The sequence below is a fragment of the Chaetura pelagica genome, unplaced genomic scaffold, assembly GCF_000747805.2.
Source record: "Chaetura pelagica isolate M959 unplaced genomic scaffold, ChaPel_1.0 scaffold3, whole genome shotgun sequence".
Taxonomy (NCBI): domain Eukaryota; kingdom Metazoa; phylum Chordata; class Aves; order Apodiformes; family Apodidae; genus Chaetura; species Chaetura pelagica.
The window spans coordinates 10,016,876-10,035,120 of NW_009952974.1; the positions used below are offsets into that span (position 1 = coordinate 10,016,876).

Consider the following 18,245-nt stretch of genomic DNA (forward strand, 5'->3'; position numbering starts at 1 on the left):
AACAAAAAACCCAAACGACCATGCAGCACTTCAGAACAAGATTCAGACTCAGTTCCTCTTTCAGCAAGCAACATGTCACTTAATTATCAAACCCAGTTTTAGCAGAGATAAACGCACGGGATTTTTGCAGTAACTGTCCAATTCTAAACATTCAAAAGCAGATCTGTGTTTAAAAAAAACATTCGCATTTCATCGCTAAATGACACAGGAGGTAAAACCAGAGTGAACAAAGCCAGAAATCAAAATCACAGTTGTAAAGGAGCCTAAACTGACAAAACAGTGATCCTGCTTTGAGAAGTAGCATAGTCACAAGCTGATGGAGAAATACTTGATAGGGATTTTTTCTTTTCCTATTTTTTTCCTGTCCAGCATTGTATAGGGATGAGTTTTTTATAATCAACTTCCTAAGAGCCAGAATCCTCTCCCACTATTAAGATTTCCCCAAAATCCTTCCTGAGCCACTATCAAAGATAATTAAAACAAAAAACAAAAAACAAAACAACAAATTCTGATACTGTAAACTCTATATAAACTAGTATGTTTGCGAAGCTAGTCACTCATCTAATGGGTAAAAAAATTGCTGTACCCACATTTGAGAAATTACTCGATTGTCAAACCCAGTCCAAAAATGGGAAAAAATTGCAAATAATTTCTACTCTATTATTCTATAAAAGTCTTGTTAGTTTAGTTATTTAACCTAATGATATGAATTACTTTACCTAATTTTACTTCTAGATAATCTTTCTTGTATTGGTACAAATCTGAAAAAGGCAGTAAGGAATTAAAAGTATTATTTGGCACACTGTTACCAAAAAATGTTTACATATTCTCTAGAAGATATTATAGGTGTTCTGTACCTGCAGGGGAAAGGGGGGCAAAAGAGGAGAGGAAGAGACACCTATGGCTTATGCTGCTATAGCTGCAGGATGCTTTCATCTCCAGTTGCAGTGAATGAATCAATAGAAACCACAGCTTCACTCTCCTCTTTTATTCACCAAAGACAAAACTGGAAGATGGGTTGCTTAGCAACACCACTCTGAAGAACTGCAGCTCTTGGAAATTAGCATTACTGACTCTCATCCATCACCAGAGTCTCTTCCATTCCAAACCATTTATTAAGAAAGGCGCTTAAAAAAAGCTCCCAGGCCATGCATTTTTAAAATAAGAAATTTTAACAGCAGAAGGAAAGCTGAAATGAACACTTTCCATTAGTTGGAATACAGAAAATTAAATAAAGCTATTCCTTCTTCAGAGGAACTTAACAGTTTTGTAAGGGCAGGAAAACTTAAATTGGCTTACATAAACCAACAGGGAAATGTAAAGGCTGTTTCTTCTGGAAATACTATATGAAAGCAAGATTTTCTCTAAAAGACTACTTATAGCCACCATTTATTTTTTCATTTTTATTTCAGTCCAAAGACGTGCCTCATTTGCACTGTTCTTTTGAAGACCTCTTCTATGAAAAGACACTGGTGGTCAGGTATGCTCAAGATCTCAGCATCATGGAATTATCAAGAGTTGGAAGGGACATCTAGAGACCATCCAGTCCAACTATCCTGCAAAAGCAGGATTGCCCAGAGCACTTTACTCAAGACTGCATCTGGGTGGGTCTTGAATATCTCCAGAAAAGGGGACTCCACAACCTCCCTGAGCAGCCTGTTCTAGTGCTCTGTCTCTCTCACCGTAAAGAAGTTTCTCCCCATGGCTAATGGGGATTCAGAAATCTCACACCTGCGTGGTATATCAATAAAACTCTTCACCAAAAGATAGCCATAAAAAGTTCAATTCCTATCAACTAATTTCTGTCTCTTATCATTGTCATGACCTAATCTGTCCCGCACCTCATTAAAGGGTAATATCCATCTTATGTTCATGATAAAAACAAAGCAGTGGATGTAAATGCAGGTTAGTCTTGCCTTTTTTGAAAACATCTTGCATGCACTGATTTAAACCCATGTATTTTTATTCTAACCTTCATCTAAATGTTATTCTAATGCTACTGAAGAAGCAAACCACACTAATACTGTATGAACAGGGCTGTGTACAAAGAAAGGCTGTTTTGAGAACAGCCTTGATAAGGCCTACGTATTTGTTTAGCAGAGAGAAAAGCTCTAAACAGTATAGTTGAAGAATTCATAGTCTACTGCCCCCACAGTCCAGCTTCCTTATAGTTCCCCTCCATCTCAGCATTTTCAGTATCTTACCACATTGCTCACTTCACTCCCATACCATTAGTTTTTCTCCAGCCTCCTAAATATCTTCCTCAGAGCTCTGTATGCTGCACAACTTGCAGGCAAAAGACAGGGAGCCTGTACTGAGCCTGGTACCTGCTCAAACAGAAGGAATACAGAAGATACAGCCTAAGTTTCAAGGTTCCCTAGGGAAGGAGAGGCCAGTTACTTGGGTCTTCTATCAATTCTAGTAAGTCATACAAATCTTGTAGAAGTGTTAAAGTTCTGAGACACATTAATTAATTTTGCTTTAGCTAACCAACAGCTCAAAAGTTACTGGAATGCAGGGCCTGGAAGCCATCAGCAGGCAGCATCATTGCATAAGTGATACATGTCAATCTATTTAGGAAACAAGGCTATAAAGTCACACATGAAGCACCAATCACTCAGTAACTGATAAGGAAGATTAGATATGATTGTAAACAGGCTCCCTTTTTATAGCCTAAACATTGAGTTGTGGTAAAGAAACCCAAATATCAAATGAAAGTGACTTTACACCATGTCAACCTGAAAAGCTAAAACTAGCTAAGGAGGAAACTGAAATTAGTTATTTTAAGAAACTTAATCACTATATTATTCAGAATTCTCTTTTCATGCCAAAACATAATGCTTTTCTAGTCAAATACATACAACATCAAATGCTGTTCGAAAACAAATACAACAATGTCTAACACTTCTCTGTTAGGCATTTGTTTTTTAAAAAATTCAGCATCACTGAAGAAAACTTGATCCTTCCTCTCATTCATTCATGACGTGCTGTTTTTCCCTTAAAGATCCTCAGGTATATTCTGTATGTGAGACAAAATCACAATCCTCTGTAATAAAAAAAAAAGATTTATCCTGAAAAGTGTTTTATATGGATTAAACAAAATGAGTGCTAACTTCTGCATGCAGGGCAGTATGGTCTACACATTCAACACTGAAAGCCTAAACACTCCAAATTAAAAATGTCAAACATTTCTCTTCATGGAAATCTGGCAAGTGGATAGCAGACAGCATGAGTAGAAAACAAATACTAAGTAAGGCTTATGTGATCTGTAAAAGCCTTTACGGAATATTTGCACAAGGCCTTAATTTCAAATATTAGATTTTAATTAAAAATTAATATGTCATTAAGAACAAAGTATATAACTTTTTTTAGGAGTAGAAAAACTGAAACCCACCACCTTAATGCACCTGCACTGGAGAAAAAAAGGCATTTTCTTGAGTGCTGTTGCAAATAAACAAAACAAAATACAGAGTTTATACTTTAAAACATCTTTATAAAGCTGATGAAACATTTTTATGATGCTGGATGACACTTTACAAAGCATATATGTAAGCAGTATTCTGTCCTGAATGAGAATATATACAACTTCTTTCAGGGCTGCAGGTTTTTCTTGAAAACAATCCAGATCTCTAAGATAATTAAGTTATTCTTATTCCCAATGTTTTTTGGCTGATGTGATCTTTCACTGCAGTATTTCTTCATAGTTCCCAAAGTCAGGTTAAACAAAAAGTCCATAAAAAACCATAATCACGGTCTTAGTGATGCACGGGCTTTGTCCAGTATTTCCTTTCTGATCTTTGGGTAGTTTGGATGTGTTTCCAGGATCTGTCAAAAGACAAACCAAAAGTTCTGTGTCTAAAAGGAAGGAATACTGTGTTTAGTTATCCCCTCATCACTGAAGTTACACATTCTAAACCTAAACAACAACATCAGCTTAGGAATGCATAAATATTTAGCTGTGGCTAGAGACTACTATGTATGGAGATCAAGAACAGCTTTATCAAAGGCACCTTATTTCCCTTGCATGCTGCCCTGTCACCTTGGTGCAAGACACAGGGATGAAGGGCTAAAGCTTCTGGGTGGCTTGAAATGTGCATTCAGCACACTGACCTCTGGAGACACTTTCAAGGCTTTCAGTCTACTTTACCTGCAGTCATAAACTGCTCTTATGTTTCCCCTCTTACATTTCCCTTTTTTACTCTACTCTATCCACTTCTTGCCCTTCAGCTTCCTCCTCTCCCTTATACTTTCATTCAATTTGTCCTTTCTAGTTATCTTTATTTCCCCCCAAAATAATATAATTTATTTAATTATTAATACTAATTATGAATTCATAATGTTCATGCTGCTTCTGTGATAGTAGCCCTTCCTCTTACTCTGCATCTGCTCTATTTATATGTTTGGACAATATAAAGTTAATACTGGAAGTTGCTATCTGAAAGTGTCTTCTGTTATTAACATTTTATTAACTTCAGCAATTGTTCTGTGTGGATTTTGCAAGTTGCAACCACAGGGCCAAAAGAAGGTGCTGTCATTTGAATATGGTTTCACATAGGATAGCCAGCCTTATCTCTTACTTACCTGAAAGTCAGGGAGCTCAGGATCAAGCAGATTATGTAGTGGATATTTAATTTAGTCAAACCTATTAAATAGGACAGCTTCCTGACATTAAGCCATATATTTTAGAAATTTAAACTCAACAACAACAGAAAAGATGATTATGTAAAATATTGTTGCTACAGAAGACAGAGTGTTAAGTACGTATATAAATTCTACCTTATGACAAACATTGATTGCATCAACATATCTCTTTCCTTTCAGGTAATTGAAAGCCAGCTTGTATCCTGTAAGTAAAAGGGGGAGGGGAAAGGGGACAAATTCAGTTTCTGTATCAAATAATGAAAATATCACATTCAAATTTGTTTTGGTCACCATACGTTTATAAAGTTAATATGTTTGCTTTCTCATATTCCCTCATCTAAGCCTGTAGCGATCAAAATTTCTACTGAGTCAGTTCAAGGAGCAAATAAAAAGTCCTTTACACACTGGTAGCTGTGTTTAAATCCAAAGATGTTATTCTGGAGAGCATGTGTTACTACAGAGAATATATAATGGCTGTCCTCTTTCAATTACTATGGTACCCCACAGAGTCTCTCACTGTGACCTACAATACACTGTCCTACTGTAAAAGCAATTCCATTATTAAGAGACAAAATACTACTAATAAAAAGGGTAACAAACTAGGGAATTAAAATGGTATTCTGTTCAGTGTCAGCAGACCACTGATAAAAAAAGTCACATGGAATAGGGAAGTTGCTTAGCAACACACCAGGCTGATACTTTCAACACAAAAAGTATAGCTTGTGTGTGTAAGCCTGGACACAGACCAGGACTGAAGAAAAAAAGGCTATAAGCATGCAATTTCCAAAATCTGAAATTTTATCTTTCACTAGCAAATGTGTATGAGGAATCTGATACCAGTTTACAGTTTTACTTGTCAGACAGTTTGTACTACTTTAATAATTTTATTTTTAATGCATGCTAATTCTCACACTGCTGTATGCAACACTAAAAACCAATGTGCACATAGAACCTTCTATATCATTGTATTGTTTTTTCTATGCAAAATAGTTCAACAGTTTAATTTCACTAAGGCATTCTCTTGTCTAGACACCAAAATATTTTGTAGTTTGTTAAATTCCTACCCTCTAGAAGGTTTCAAAATAGCAAAAGTATTGACCTATGTTATCTCCAAACTCAAGAAATTACACCTTTTTACTATTAAAACTTCTTTATAATAAATTTTTCTTTTATGAACAACTGTAATGTTGTTCCATTGACATGGAGCCATGATATTCATGGGTCATTCTACAGTAGCATGAACAACTGGTAAAATTACTGCATCCCATATAACTAAAGTCAGATTTGTAAGTAATTTTTATTTCTGTTTTGACCCTCCTAATTTCTTGACTTAGGGTAACATCTTGTTTTGGACATCCATCCACACATGTGGATTTTTGTATTTTTAAGTGTGTTCTAAAAGCAGGAGCTAAACCACAAAATACTTAGTTTCATTAATAAAACACTACTTCAACCTACAGATCACATTAGATAAAATCATTAACAAAACCACTGCAGAATCCAGGAGCTACAGTTAAACAAAGCATATGACAGTTCATATGCATAACAGTTACAATCTTGTTAAAAGAACGCTGGTTTTCCATTTGATGCCAAAAGCTCTCTCACCCTCACACGAAAAAAAATTCAGGGCACAAAAAAACCACCACAAGTAGTATGTATTTTTGAGAGGCCATCAGCATAGCCCAAAACCTGGAACAGAATTTGTGTAAACCAACAGCCTTGGGACCTAGAGACAGACTCTAGGCGTTGAGTAAGAAAGGGCATTTTAATCCTATGTATTCATTTCATAAAGTGTTTCCTACATTAAAATAGTTTAAAAATATGACAGTTCAGTGTAGACTTTAATTAACCATCCACACTGGAAGTTCAATAGTATATAAGTTTTACAGCTAACCATCTTTTAAAAGATATTTTCAAAGACCTTTAGATAATTGATTTTTAAAATCCCTACTCATGTATATAATCTTGTTCCTATAAATAGCTAACTTGATTATCAAAGTGAGATCATGAAATCAGTGATCTCCCACCATCAGATATAGATTGGATATTATAAAAGGTTCTCTACTGTAGACAGTACATACTACACTACTTTAAATATGTTATTAAAAATTAATGCTGTAATTTCAGAGAAAGTTGTTTGCAAAGAGCAAACTAAAACTGTTCCAGATCAAACCTGGTACTAAAAGTGTAAGCAGAAACTTCTGAAGTATCATAAAGCTACTAACTCTTGCCCCACTTTCCAAGTGACTGTTCAGTACACATTCAAACATGTTTTTTGTGTGAGGAAAACCCATGATATTTTGTGTCTACAGAAAATTAAAAGCAGTCATTCCAGTACAGTGTAGTTGTTTCATTATTACTGTGGTGCCCAAAATCACATGTATAGGTAATATATACATGCCTATTGTTGGATTTGCTTGGTTCCCACATTTCCAGGCCATCTCGTAATTTACTGCTGCATCCTCATATGCTTGTTCCTTTTCCATTATGTATCCCATGTATTCATAAGCCTTGCAGCATGACTGCAAAACATATTCATTCAAAATAGTATGCAGATAAGCTTATGTATAATAATACCAACAGCCTCATTGCTTAAATACTTCAAATCTGTACAACTAGAAAACATAAGTGATATTTGTACTAACTTTGATAAGACAGTCTTGATTCAAACTATCTGTAACATGAGTCAGTTATATGGAATTCTGCACAGAAACTTCCTAAGTTACTCCAAGTCAGGTATAGTACTAATCCCAGAGGACACTGCAACTGCTTCTTCAAAAATGTTGAGAGTCTCCAGAAACCCTGTAGATACCTCTTCCAGTTAATAATAATAAATCTGCAGCAGCTGCATTTCAAGTCCAGCTAAAAAGTGTGTCTTCCAGAAACACCGTTTCACTTATTTCTTTAAAAACGTATTTTCTTAACCTTGTTTTTGGAAATTGTTTTACACTATAATTTTCCATTTAAAGCTACACACAGACACAAATATCCTGAAGAGAACACCAACAACCAGTATTTCTTTTTGTTTAACTCCAAGAGACAAGTTGTAAGTATCTGAAAAACAGGTCCCAAAAAAATACTAAGCGCTACTTGAAAACAGTAGCCCTATTTATGTTACACCTGTAAGAAAAATTAAATCCATAATAAAAGTTCGTATGAAAGATACAGTAATTAATGTCTTATATTTAGTACATAAAGCAGGAAAAAAAACCAGAAAAATAAGCAAAACCTTATCTACCAGATGCCCTTACTGTGAACAGCATATATTATCATGCTACCAATAGATGAAATATTTTCAAGAGTAAAATTAAGTTCTGAAAATATTGACCTTTTTTTCATTTGTTTTGGCCTACTTCTTAATAAGTAAAATACCAAGAAACTGGAAAAATAAATACATTTGACAATTATGTTTCAGATGGAAGCTAAACATTTAGATGAGCTGAAATAGGCTAATAAGATTATTTTAATGTGCATTCACTTACCCTGTTATGACGTAGGCATCGTTTTAGTAATTCATCTGCCAAATCGTATTTTGCAGACTGAATATATATATCTGCAAGCAGAAGCCAACTCTTTTCAAACTCCTCTGCATCAATGGGATTCCAGCTCATTTTTGAAATCCGTTTTAACTGATTTCTGGCTCGTGGAGTCTGTTTCAAGATCATGTAGGCTGTGGCCATTCCCAAGAGTGCTGGTATGTGATCCTTCTGCAGTAAAAAGCATAGTGACTGCTTGGTGTTTTTTGTTTTTTAAAAAAGATGTTAAAAGCAAAATAAAGACTTTCACCAGATATTTGAAAACTAAAAGGTAAATCTCAGAAAATAAAAATGTAAGATTCAATCTTCTATGTTTTCCTTCTAGTACTATGGTTACTTCTGTAAGACCAGTCGTGATAAATACCATGTAAATAATTAAGGGGCTGAATATAAGTTTGGGACCAAAATTTAAACAAACTTATAACCAAAACATAAAGCATTTCTTTAGGCCCAAGAAATGTTTAAAGCATTCACAGGTACTTCATCTCAGCGAGAAACATTCTGATACCACTAATATTTATCCTTTTGGTACACAAATAAATACTTCATGCAGAACACTGAACTCTCTTGAAGTTACAATACAAATGGTATTTTCTACTTTTAGAAGTGCCTGACAAATGTCAGTAACAGGGACACCAGTTCCTATTATTAGGTGTACAGCTCCTAAAAATGTAAGTCTAAACTGCCTGTATCCAAAAGCTACATATAACAAGTAGGATTCTTAAAAGCCACCGTGCTATGCAAAAGCCTCAAGCAAGCAGTAAGAAGAGCAAGAACAAGTGTAATTGGAAAATTCCTGCCTTTATTAGCTTGGGGTATAGATGAGAATGGGGGACATATCCTGGAAACTGCTTCCTAAATGCAGACTGTAGCTCTATGAGAAACTAACAAGTTTGTTTCTCACTCTCAGGGTTTCTGGTTCACTACTGGTATTCTGCCTCTACACTCTCTTTGTAGGGCTGTGCTGTAAGTAAGCTTGCCATAGTGGGTCCAAAAAAATAAATGACGCCACCAAAAATCCCTCCTCCACATAATGATCAGCTCATCCCCTCTCTCCCTTAATAGTCACACCTAGCATGATCAATAAACTCTGAAGAGATTCAAACTACGTATTTTATGTGATCTAGAAGACGACATAGACCTGAACATTCTTCTGTCTGGAATTGTGCTTAAATAAAATCTGCTGTAAGGTGCTGGTAATAATCAGTTATTAATCCTGTAGGCTAATGCCTACAACTAGCTATAAAATAATGAAGATTCCCATTATAAGGATGATTTCAAGCAGATGGATAAACTTGCCCTACAATCTAAATTCTGACAAATTGCCACAAAGTACATGAAGGCAGCTTATATTTAATTACTTTTGCTTACAGAATAAAGTTACTGTACAGACGTGTATCATCAGACACTGCTGGAAAGACTGGGAATTAAAAAGCAAACCCAGCAACTCAAACCAAATAGCGTAATCACATTTCAGTAACTAGCAATATCAGCATTTAGTTAAGTTATAAATTTGGCATCCAACTGAAATTTCTAAATTACTTCACCATGTTGGTTTTGGTTTTAATATAAAAATATTTTTTAATTGGAATTAAAAAAAATAACTTAGAATGAATAGCACTACCACATGCAACTATTCCTGACTGCAAACTGTGAGACTAGTTAAAAAAAATATCTATTAAGTATGAAAGAGAAGACTGAGGAAATGAAATAGGTTACTAACCTCAGCCACAACTATTTCTGTGAAAGTGCTCAGTGCTCGTTCAACATTTGATTTTTGTTTTGTAGCCATGAGACAATAATTCTCCATAATTCGCAGTTGAATGTGACCCTGAATGGTCTGAGGCTTGAGTTCCTTCAGAAGATTCTCTGCTGTTCTTACAGCTAACTGCACAGACTCCCGCTTCTCTGTTGAATTCCTGTTATCAGAAAGTTATTGTAAAAGCTTATATTTTAATATACAAAAAAAATAATTATGAGTTAGTACCAATTCCATGCTAAAGGAATCATATTTTATGTAGAATGGCTTTATTAATTAGGCATTCTGTGTTGATTCTCTTCTGCAACACCAGCAGTTCCAACCTAACAAGCTGTTTTTAACACTGCAAGTGACCAGTATTCCAGATAAAGTCTTCTGTATTTTCTGCTTTAGACCTACTTCTTACATTCTGGAATGGTCTCTCACAATATACTAAGTAGAATATTCAAGGTGTTTAATAAGTCCAAAGCTCTTGCAATTTAAACTGAGGCACATTAGTAAGGGGTGGCAGAGGAAGGGGATGACAGAAAAAAACAAGCAATATTTCTTTCCTTCACATACCCTTTGTCAGCATCCAGATTTTCAAAGACTTCACCACCCACAGTTTCATTATCTGGGTTCAAACAAATTTCAATCATGTTGTAGACTGCATTCTGTCCCCAGTCACTGTCCTTTCGAGCTTTATTAAACTGCCGAAGTGCATCATTTGGTTCACCTGTATACCTAGCCAGATAATGAAAGTATTAAAAGCTGAGCATGTAAAATTCTCAAATGTCACCCAAATACCAAGAAGCAGCCCAAGTATTTAAAAACAGATGATGCACTTGGACTCACTGATAATGCAAGGTTTGAACAGCACGCATACTATCGCAAGGAACTTGGTTTTGCAGACTAAAACCAGTCTAACAAATTCTAAAATTTGAAAATAAGTAATATTATTGAACCAGCAAGAATGTCCTTTTTAACAAGCAGGAAATAAGAAACATATATGTGAGACTGAAAATACCTTCATTTTAAAGAGGAGGTTATTGGAAAGTTTGTCAGAAGAGAAAAGGAGATCTTTCCTTAAAACCTAGGAACTTAAGTAATTAGGAAAATAGTGCTATTATTACTTATCACACTGTATGTAACATCTTTAAATGATAATGCACGAAAATTTATTTAAATATATACTACATAATCAAATAAACCTTAATTATAATTGCAAGTACCAAAGATACAGTCCTTTGCAGTAGTGAAATCCTGGTTCAAGCTTTGTTCTGGAAGAATGTTTTTCAGCCATTAAAAGAAATCTTGGGACTTCTTCTAGTTTTCCAGCTCTTCTTAACAGATCAATTAATCGTGAAAGGGTTGCATAGTTATCTAAATATACAAATAATTAGGACACTGTAATTCTAGTTATTTGCTGTATGAATAATTTATGTAATAAAGCACTTGCCTTGTTTTTTTTCACATACAAAAATGGTGTATGTTGGAATCATAGAATGAATAAGGTTGGAAGGGACCTTAAAGATCATCAGGTTCCAACCTCCTTGCTGTGAGCACTAGAAGAGGCTTCACAAAGCCTCAATAATATAATAAGTAATATATAATGCATATTACATAGTAAACACAGATACAAGACTGAAGATACCAAGCGATACTTGCAATAGTTCTATAAAAACCTGCATAATTATAAATGTATTTCACTTTCAAAAGCAATTAAGACAAAAACGTTTGCTATACTCTCATTACCTCCTTCACAAAGTCCACTAGAAAGCTTTACATTCATTACAGTGCTATTTTAGTGTATTTTAGTAGCTTTTTCTCTGGCCATAATTTTCAAATTGCTAAAGAAACTTATTCCCGTATGAGACAAGTTTCCTTTATTCATCTTGAAATAAAATGCTAGCTTCTGTTCATGCACTCACTATCTTAAATACAAGGGAAAGTGCTTTACAGTTACAAGTAAATAACACCCCAGCTGTATTTGGCTTGAGGTAAACAAGGCACATTACATTGCAGCAAAGTAAATTACTGTATGCATGAGAAATAATCATCTCATATCCTCTCTATATGTATCCACAGATATATTTATACATATGGACAACAGCTTTATGTTTGTATGTACAGTAATTGTCTTTGGTTTTAGTATACGTACCATTATAAATAGCACATTTCTTTTCCAACATAGAAAGTATTTTTTAGATTTCTATTCCCCTATCTCATTAGAACTATGTATCAGGAAGAACTTAAAGTATCAGTGCTAAATATTCACCTGGCTTGCGTTCTAGCAGCTGCTGGCAATGAAAGACAGCTTGTTCATAATCTTGTTTCCTGAACATGAGATCAGCCATCATCTACAATATTGACCAATTTAGGGAAAACAAAACAAATGCTGTAAATTGTGGTTTATAACGAGCTCTAGTTCCATGAAGTGGGGAGTTGAAACTTTAGCTTTAAAGTGCTGCAGAAACTGCAGAAGAGTAAACTCAGTTGGGTTTTTCATTCCTCTCTGGCAAATACACAAGATAATAACAAAAGAGAGAGACTCACATCTCAATTTTTCACTTAAGGTAGAAATTAAAAGAAATTTAAACACTGTGGTGTACCTTCAAACATGTTTGTTCTTACTTGTATAGTTTTACTCCTAATTATATTTCCTCTAATTGCAGATGAAGCACATAGAAAAACAAAGTTAAAGTTTGGGAAAAAGAAAGATGATAATCCACTTTGATAGCGGAAGTAACAAATTATTTCTGTGTCTCTACACTGAGAGATAGCTAATAAAGAGTAGATTTAGTAATGTATGTTAAGAGTGCTCTTTCCCCTGTTCTTGCATCACACTAGGATAAATTCCAGACGTTAGACTGCTGTGAGAAAATAAATTATTCCCATCTTAAAATAGTTTTGCTCCTAATGTGTTAAAGCAAAAGTTGCTCAGTCTATTGAGCTCTTGCCAGCCAAAAAGCATGTATGTTCTGTACAGAGAATATGCAGCTGTGATTAAAAATAGTTGAGCAGAAATATGATTAACTATGATTGTAGAAAGATGTAAACCCACCTGTAAAATGGCAGTTCTTTCCCTCTGGGAGTTATTTTAGACACTTGCTTTACTATTACTGTGCTGGAAAAATAACTTCTTCCCTGATCATTAGCCAATTGTTATTAAACATGCATTAAGCCATGCTTTAGTCAATCTTACAATTACTACTTTTTCCTCTACTAGTACTTTTTAAATACAAATTTTTGCACTGAGATAAAGTGAATGCTATGATTGATAGAAACTCCATATTGAATTGTTATCCAGCATAAACAGGAAAAAAACATTTTGTTGCAAAGGATTTCTCACTTTTTTTTAAAATCAGAAGCTGTAAGATTTCTTAAAAGTAGTATTTTATAGATCCATCACACTGCAGACACACAAAACCTCAAAAAACTTGTACAGGATAAGTCTAATAGCACATACCATCGTTGCTGCTTCGTTATCTTGGTCACTCTTCAGTAGTAAGGAACACTGATGTTGACAGGCATCAGTATCATCTTGCGCAAGATACAAACGTGCAAGTTCCAACATTGCCTGTATATTAAAATATTTAACTATATGTAATTCAAAGACAAAGAAAAGTGGTTCAGTCCTACGAGTGTTAATACAAGATTTCAAACCCTCAGGGAAAAATTATTTCTCTTCTAAGGAGAGAGCTTTCTCTGCTGTTTCCATTCCCTCACCTTTAAAGTATATTAAGCTTTTCTTCTTGAGAGGGAGATTCTGGAGGTACATTGAAAACAGAGCTGCTCCACTAGTATTGCTCTGAAGCCTACAATATTTTGCTAAGAATAGGGTTTTTTTGAAAAAAAAAGTAAATGCAAATACTTTTAAATTCATTGACAGAAGCAAATACCTCATTGACATTTACTGATTAGTTTTCGAGTATAAGCAAATTCCAGCAGAAAGTGTTATCTCATTTGCATTTCCAAACCAAAGACTGTGTGTGGATTCATTTCCAAGAAGCAATGACAAAATAAATATCAAGTAAAATGTACCTAAGTATGCATCCTTAAGGCTGAGGTCCCACCACAGACTATTCTAAGAAAGTGTTTATAAACTTTTCTGTCACGTAAGGGTTACCACTGATTTAACCATAGTACCATTGAAACAAATGGAAATTAAAGCAATCACAAAGTAAAATTAGCAGTAGACAAATGGAAAGTAATGTTATCCCTGCTTAATTTTGTATGGTGCTCTGATTTTGTTTTGTAACTGCAACACAGTTCTCCCTCTGGTTACACTTGCAAAAGGCACTTCTGAATTAAAACAGTGATTTGAACATCCTGCTCACAATACGAAAGCTACTTGCATAATATTTAACAACCGTTTTCTTCCTACTTACTGTTATTTACATATTCAAACACAGACCATATAATTCTGAAACAGAAAGGCAGGTAGGTAAGCATTGAAATTATATGAATATAACGCGCATGTAAGAATTTTAATTATGAAAACTTTTCTTCAATCCACTGTTCTTATGGCCATAGCACAGTGGAAGACTAAAAAGGAGTCTCCTAGTCAAGGAACACTTTGTGCCTTGGGCAAATCAGAGAAGAAAGCCAGTTAAACTGGACTTCCTATACTAGTTTCTAGTGACTGGAAGTGGTATCTACATTTTCAACTCCAACCCAAAACACAACGATACTGTGAAATTATGTCCTTGATGCACTCTGTGACCCACTTCAAGTCTGCATCTGGAAAATGCATTGCGCCTTATCTGGTCAGAGAAATTGTGTTGGTCATTACCTATCAGATTGAACTACATGAAACGCAACAAGAAAATACAAAACCCTTATGACAGCAACTGAAATCTCTCTACATTTAGCCAAATCATTTGTTTAATGCAATACTTCAAATCTGTTTTGGGTTACTTTGGCTACAATAAAGGAGATTTTGTTCTGATGAAAAAGTACAGAGAGCTTCAAAGGAATTTCCAACACTTACATACATAATTTTAACAAAAGCAAACTCTGTCAAGACATCAAGAAACAGGTATGTGTTTAACAGCTCAAATTTATATTTTGTAATCTAAAAGAACTGAACTCCAACTTTGTCCTACTTAGGTTCTTCCCTTCATTTTGAAGGGAAGAAAACAAGTTCAAAACTACTGAAACTGTAGAACAAGAGTGAGATAATTCATTTGTACTAATTGTGGGTAATTAAAAGCACTTTGCATTCAGTACTCTAAGCAGGGAACAAGATCTTAACCATAACTTCAGTCTTAGATGTTCTAAAATGTCATTGTATTCTGTGCTGCTAGTGAAGTAGGAGTAAAGCAAAAATCTCCAGTAAGTGCATCTAACAAGATATTCAATACAAATGCTGGTACACAGCTTATCTTGCACCACTGGGAATCTCTCAACAGTATGATTCTAGCAAGAATTGAATGGAAATGCCATGCTGGTATTACAGTACTAGTGTGAAAGAAATAAAATTATACTCAATTACCAGGATGACATACCACAAAAGCCACAGCTGTACCTGTACTATAATAGGCAGTCTCCTCACTCTTAATGGTAGGATGCAAAAGTTACCCCTTGAATATTTAAATATTCCTCTCGCAGTTTCTTTTTTTTTCTCCTTCATAATTACAAGATGCCTTGAGGAAAGCCTGTCTCAAAGATGATGAAGTTGTAGCTTTAGGAAGGACTCAGGTTCTTGAACCACAACACACAATTTCAAGTTATGAATATACCAATTGCAAAATAAGAAGTAAAGTAAGTAGTCTTCACATACACCCAAACAAAAACCACAAAACACTTATACCAGAAAATCTTGGAAATTTGGCAAAAAAATATTTTTAATCTAAAAAATTCACTGAAGTGGACACTAAACTTTAGGTCTCATTATAGATTTCTTAGCCTTTCACTTCTCCATCTCCCAAACCCAGGGCTGTGAAAGGAGGAGGAAAAAGAGGACAAAAATAAGCACAAATTTACCAGCATTTATCAAGAGACAGACTTGTGAGAAAGGGACAATGCAGGGAAGAGAGAAGCAGTGCAATAAGTACTGCTCAACAACAGCAACATTTTGTGATTAAAACCAGAATCCTACCAAGTCCAGGTAAAAATCTAAAACAGATACAGAAGAGACAGTAATTGTTTGAACTGACTGAAATCACTGGGACTTCATTCCAGAGGACAGACAACAAGCAAGATTGTTTCTTTCTCCATTATTACCATGCTGTACCTCACACATCCTCAACTGCTACACAAACAAAGGCTCACTGTATGATCTAATAGACAACACAGAGTGTGTGCAGACCACTTGAATCAGGAGTTAGCATAAGAGACAGAAATTAGCAGTACATGCAACTATTTTATCATAAACAATGAAGGGGAGAAAATGCAAGGCTCTGTGTGTGTATATCATAAAGCAGAAAGAGTTGCAAATACACTTCTACGCTGAGGATAACTGGAAAAACGTATTGCCAAATACAAAGTTGAATGGAAAACCAAAGCAAAATAGTCAGAGGCAGAACTGACCTTGTTATCAGTTTCACAGTGAAAAAGAGCTTCTTTGTAAAATTTAATTGCTTTCTCATAGTTTCGCTGGGTTGTAGAATGTTTTGCGATCTCAGTACAAATTTCAGCTGCTAACTGTTTCTGTGCAGGAACTGCATCTGGCTGCTCTATTTGAACACGTTTAAGCACTCTGGCTTGTAATTCCTGGGCCTAGTGGGGGGAAAGAAGTGGACAGTTAAAATTTTTCAAAGGAATAGATTTTATATTATCTACTTTAGAATAATGTAATTACATTTTTAAGAGGTTTTATAAGCACATTATATATTTTATAGATGAAAAACCCCAAATAATTAAAAAAACCCTAAAAGTATCTCTGCTATAAAAACATCAATGAAAACAAGGAGAACAGAACAAAATCTCCAATGTCTCTCACTCAACAACTTATCTCAAATTGCCTTGCTTCCTCCAAATACACATTGAAAACATGCTGAAAACCAACCTATGTTCAACACTTTCAAGAAAATTGAATTCCAATACACTTTTTGTATAATACCCCTTATGGCAACTTCTTGCCAACCCAATAATGTATAATCTAGGTGTTACTGAATATAATCTTGAGGAAATAATGCAGACAGTATTTTGTGAAACACAAACAGGATTTTAAAGCAAAAAGTCCAGGAGGAATCCAGTTTATCACTTATGTACTTGAAGTAAAGAGTGGTATGAACAAGCTTATTTAGTACTCCACCTAAGGAATATTTAGGTCAAACATATTCATTTGAATAAAGATGATACATTTTTATTGGTCTAAATTCCCCCATGGTTCTATGCCTTGCATTATGTATAAGTAACCTCTTTCCCACTTAAAATCATTTTGTTCCAATTTATAACTACTAAAAGAGTTGTAATCACAAAAAAATGCTAGTGTAGGGTATCACTGAACAAAGCTCACTATTAAAGAGAAAAGCAATGCCTGTGGACACAAGCCCTACAGTTTTCCTTAGAACAATGTTATCACCTCGGTGTGTTTCCACTAAGAACTACGTTCATCTCCAAACTACCTTCCTACATGAAAAATATCCATACCTTTTCACATTTTTTCCTTCAGTCTTTCAGTTTTGTAATTACTTTAACATTGAAATAAAAGAAGACCTGCTTCACTCTTTAAAAGTTCACAGGTTAAAGAGAAGGAAGTGCTAGTATTATTATTATGCTTCATCTCACCTCTTTATCATTTTGCATAGCATGGAAGGAGAATTGAAACACAAAGCAAAATCTGGGGGAAACTTCTAACACCACTCTGAAAATAACCATTTAATAAGAGGCAATAACACGACCAAGCATTTAGTCATGCTGAAATAATAAAAATATAGGTGTTTTTGTGTAACTGAATGTGGCAGCAAAAGGAGGAGGAGCAGGAAAAGACTCAAGAAAAGAGTTTGAGGGTAACAAAAAACAAGAAATGAAAAAAGAGAGAGAAACAAAGTTTTTCAAGTGAGGTATATAGTAAGAAACTATTAAGAATTAAAGAAATAAACAAGTAAGAGAAATAGACTGCTGTGGGGAAAATTTAAAAAAAAAAGGAGAAGGGGCTAGGGAATCAACTTAGAGAACGAAAAATGTACATTATAAGGAAAAAAAAGGTGAGAATTTAACAACAGATTAAATAGCAATATCAGCAGGATTTTAACTTTTATATACAATTATCTTTCTAACCAAGCGACATGATTTGCTTTTCTTGCTGGTCAGAAAACGCTACCAAGGCTTCCTTTTAGATGGAAGAGAAGGAAGCTCCTTTTGTAAAGGGAGGTATAATG

General features: G+C 34.7%; 1 protein-coding gene across 1 annotated transcript in view; it reads right to left on the reverse strand.

The window, feature by feature from the left end:
- Nucleotides 1-3,747: 3,747 nt before the first annotated feature.
- TTC21B (tetratricopeptide repeat domain 21B) overlaps nucleotides 3,748-18,245 on the reverse strand; it is a 39,290-nt gene continuing 24,792 nt past the window's right edge. The window contains exons 20-29 of the mRNA XM_009996290.1: nucleotides 16,450-16,638; nucleotides 13,385-13,495; nucleotides 12,194-12,275; nucleotides 11,148-11,298; nucleotides 10,498-10,659; nucleotides 9,901-10,096; nucleotides 8,124-8,348; nucleotides 7,043-7,163; nucleotides 4,777-4,844; nucleotides 3,748-3,825 (exon numbers count right to left, since the gene is read on the reverse strand). Of these exons, the coding sequence (XP_009994592.1) occupies nucleotides 3,748-3,825; nucleotides 4,777-4,844; nucleotides 7,043-7,163; nucleotides 8,124-8,348; nucleotides 9,901-10,096; nucleotides 10,498-10,659; nucleotides 11,148-11,298; nucleotides 12,194-12,275; nucleotides 13,385-13,495; nucleotides 16,450-16,638 (1,383 nt within the window). The remainder of the gene's footprint in view (nucleotides 3,826-4,776; nucleotides 4,845-7,042; nucleotides 7,164-8,123; nucleotides 8,349-9,900; nucleotides 10,097-10,497; nucleotides 10,660-11,147; nucleotides 11,299-12,193; nucleotides 12,276-13,384; nucleotides 13,496-16,449; nucleotides 16,639-18,245) is intronic.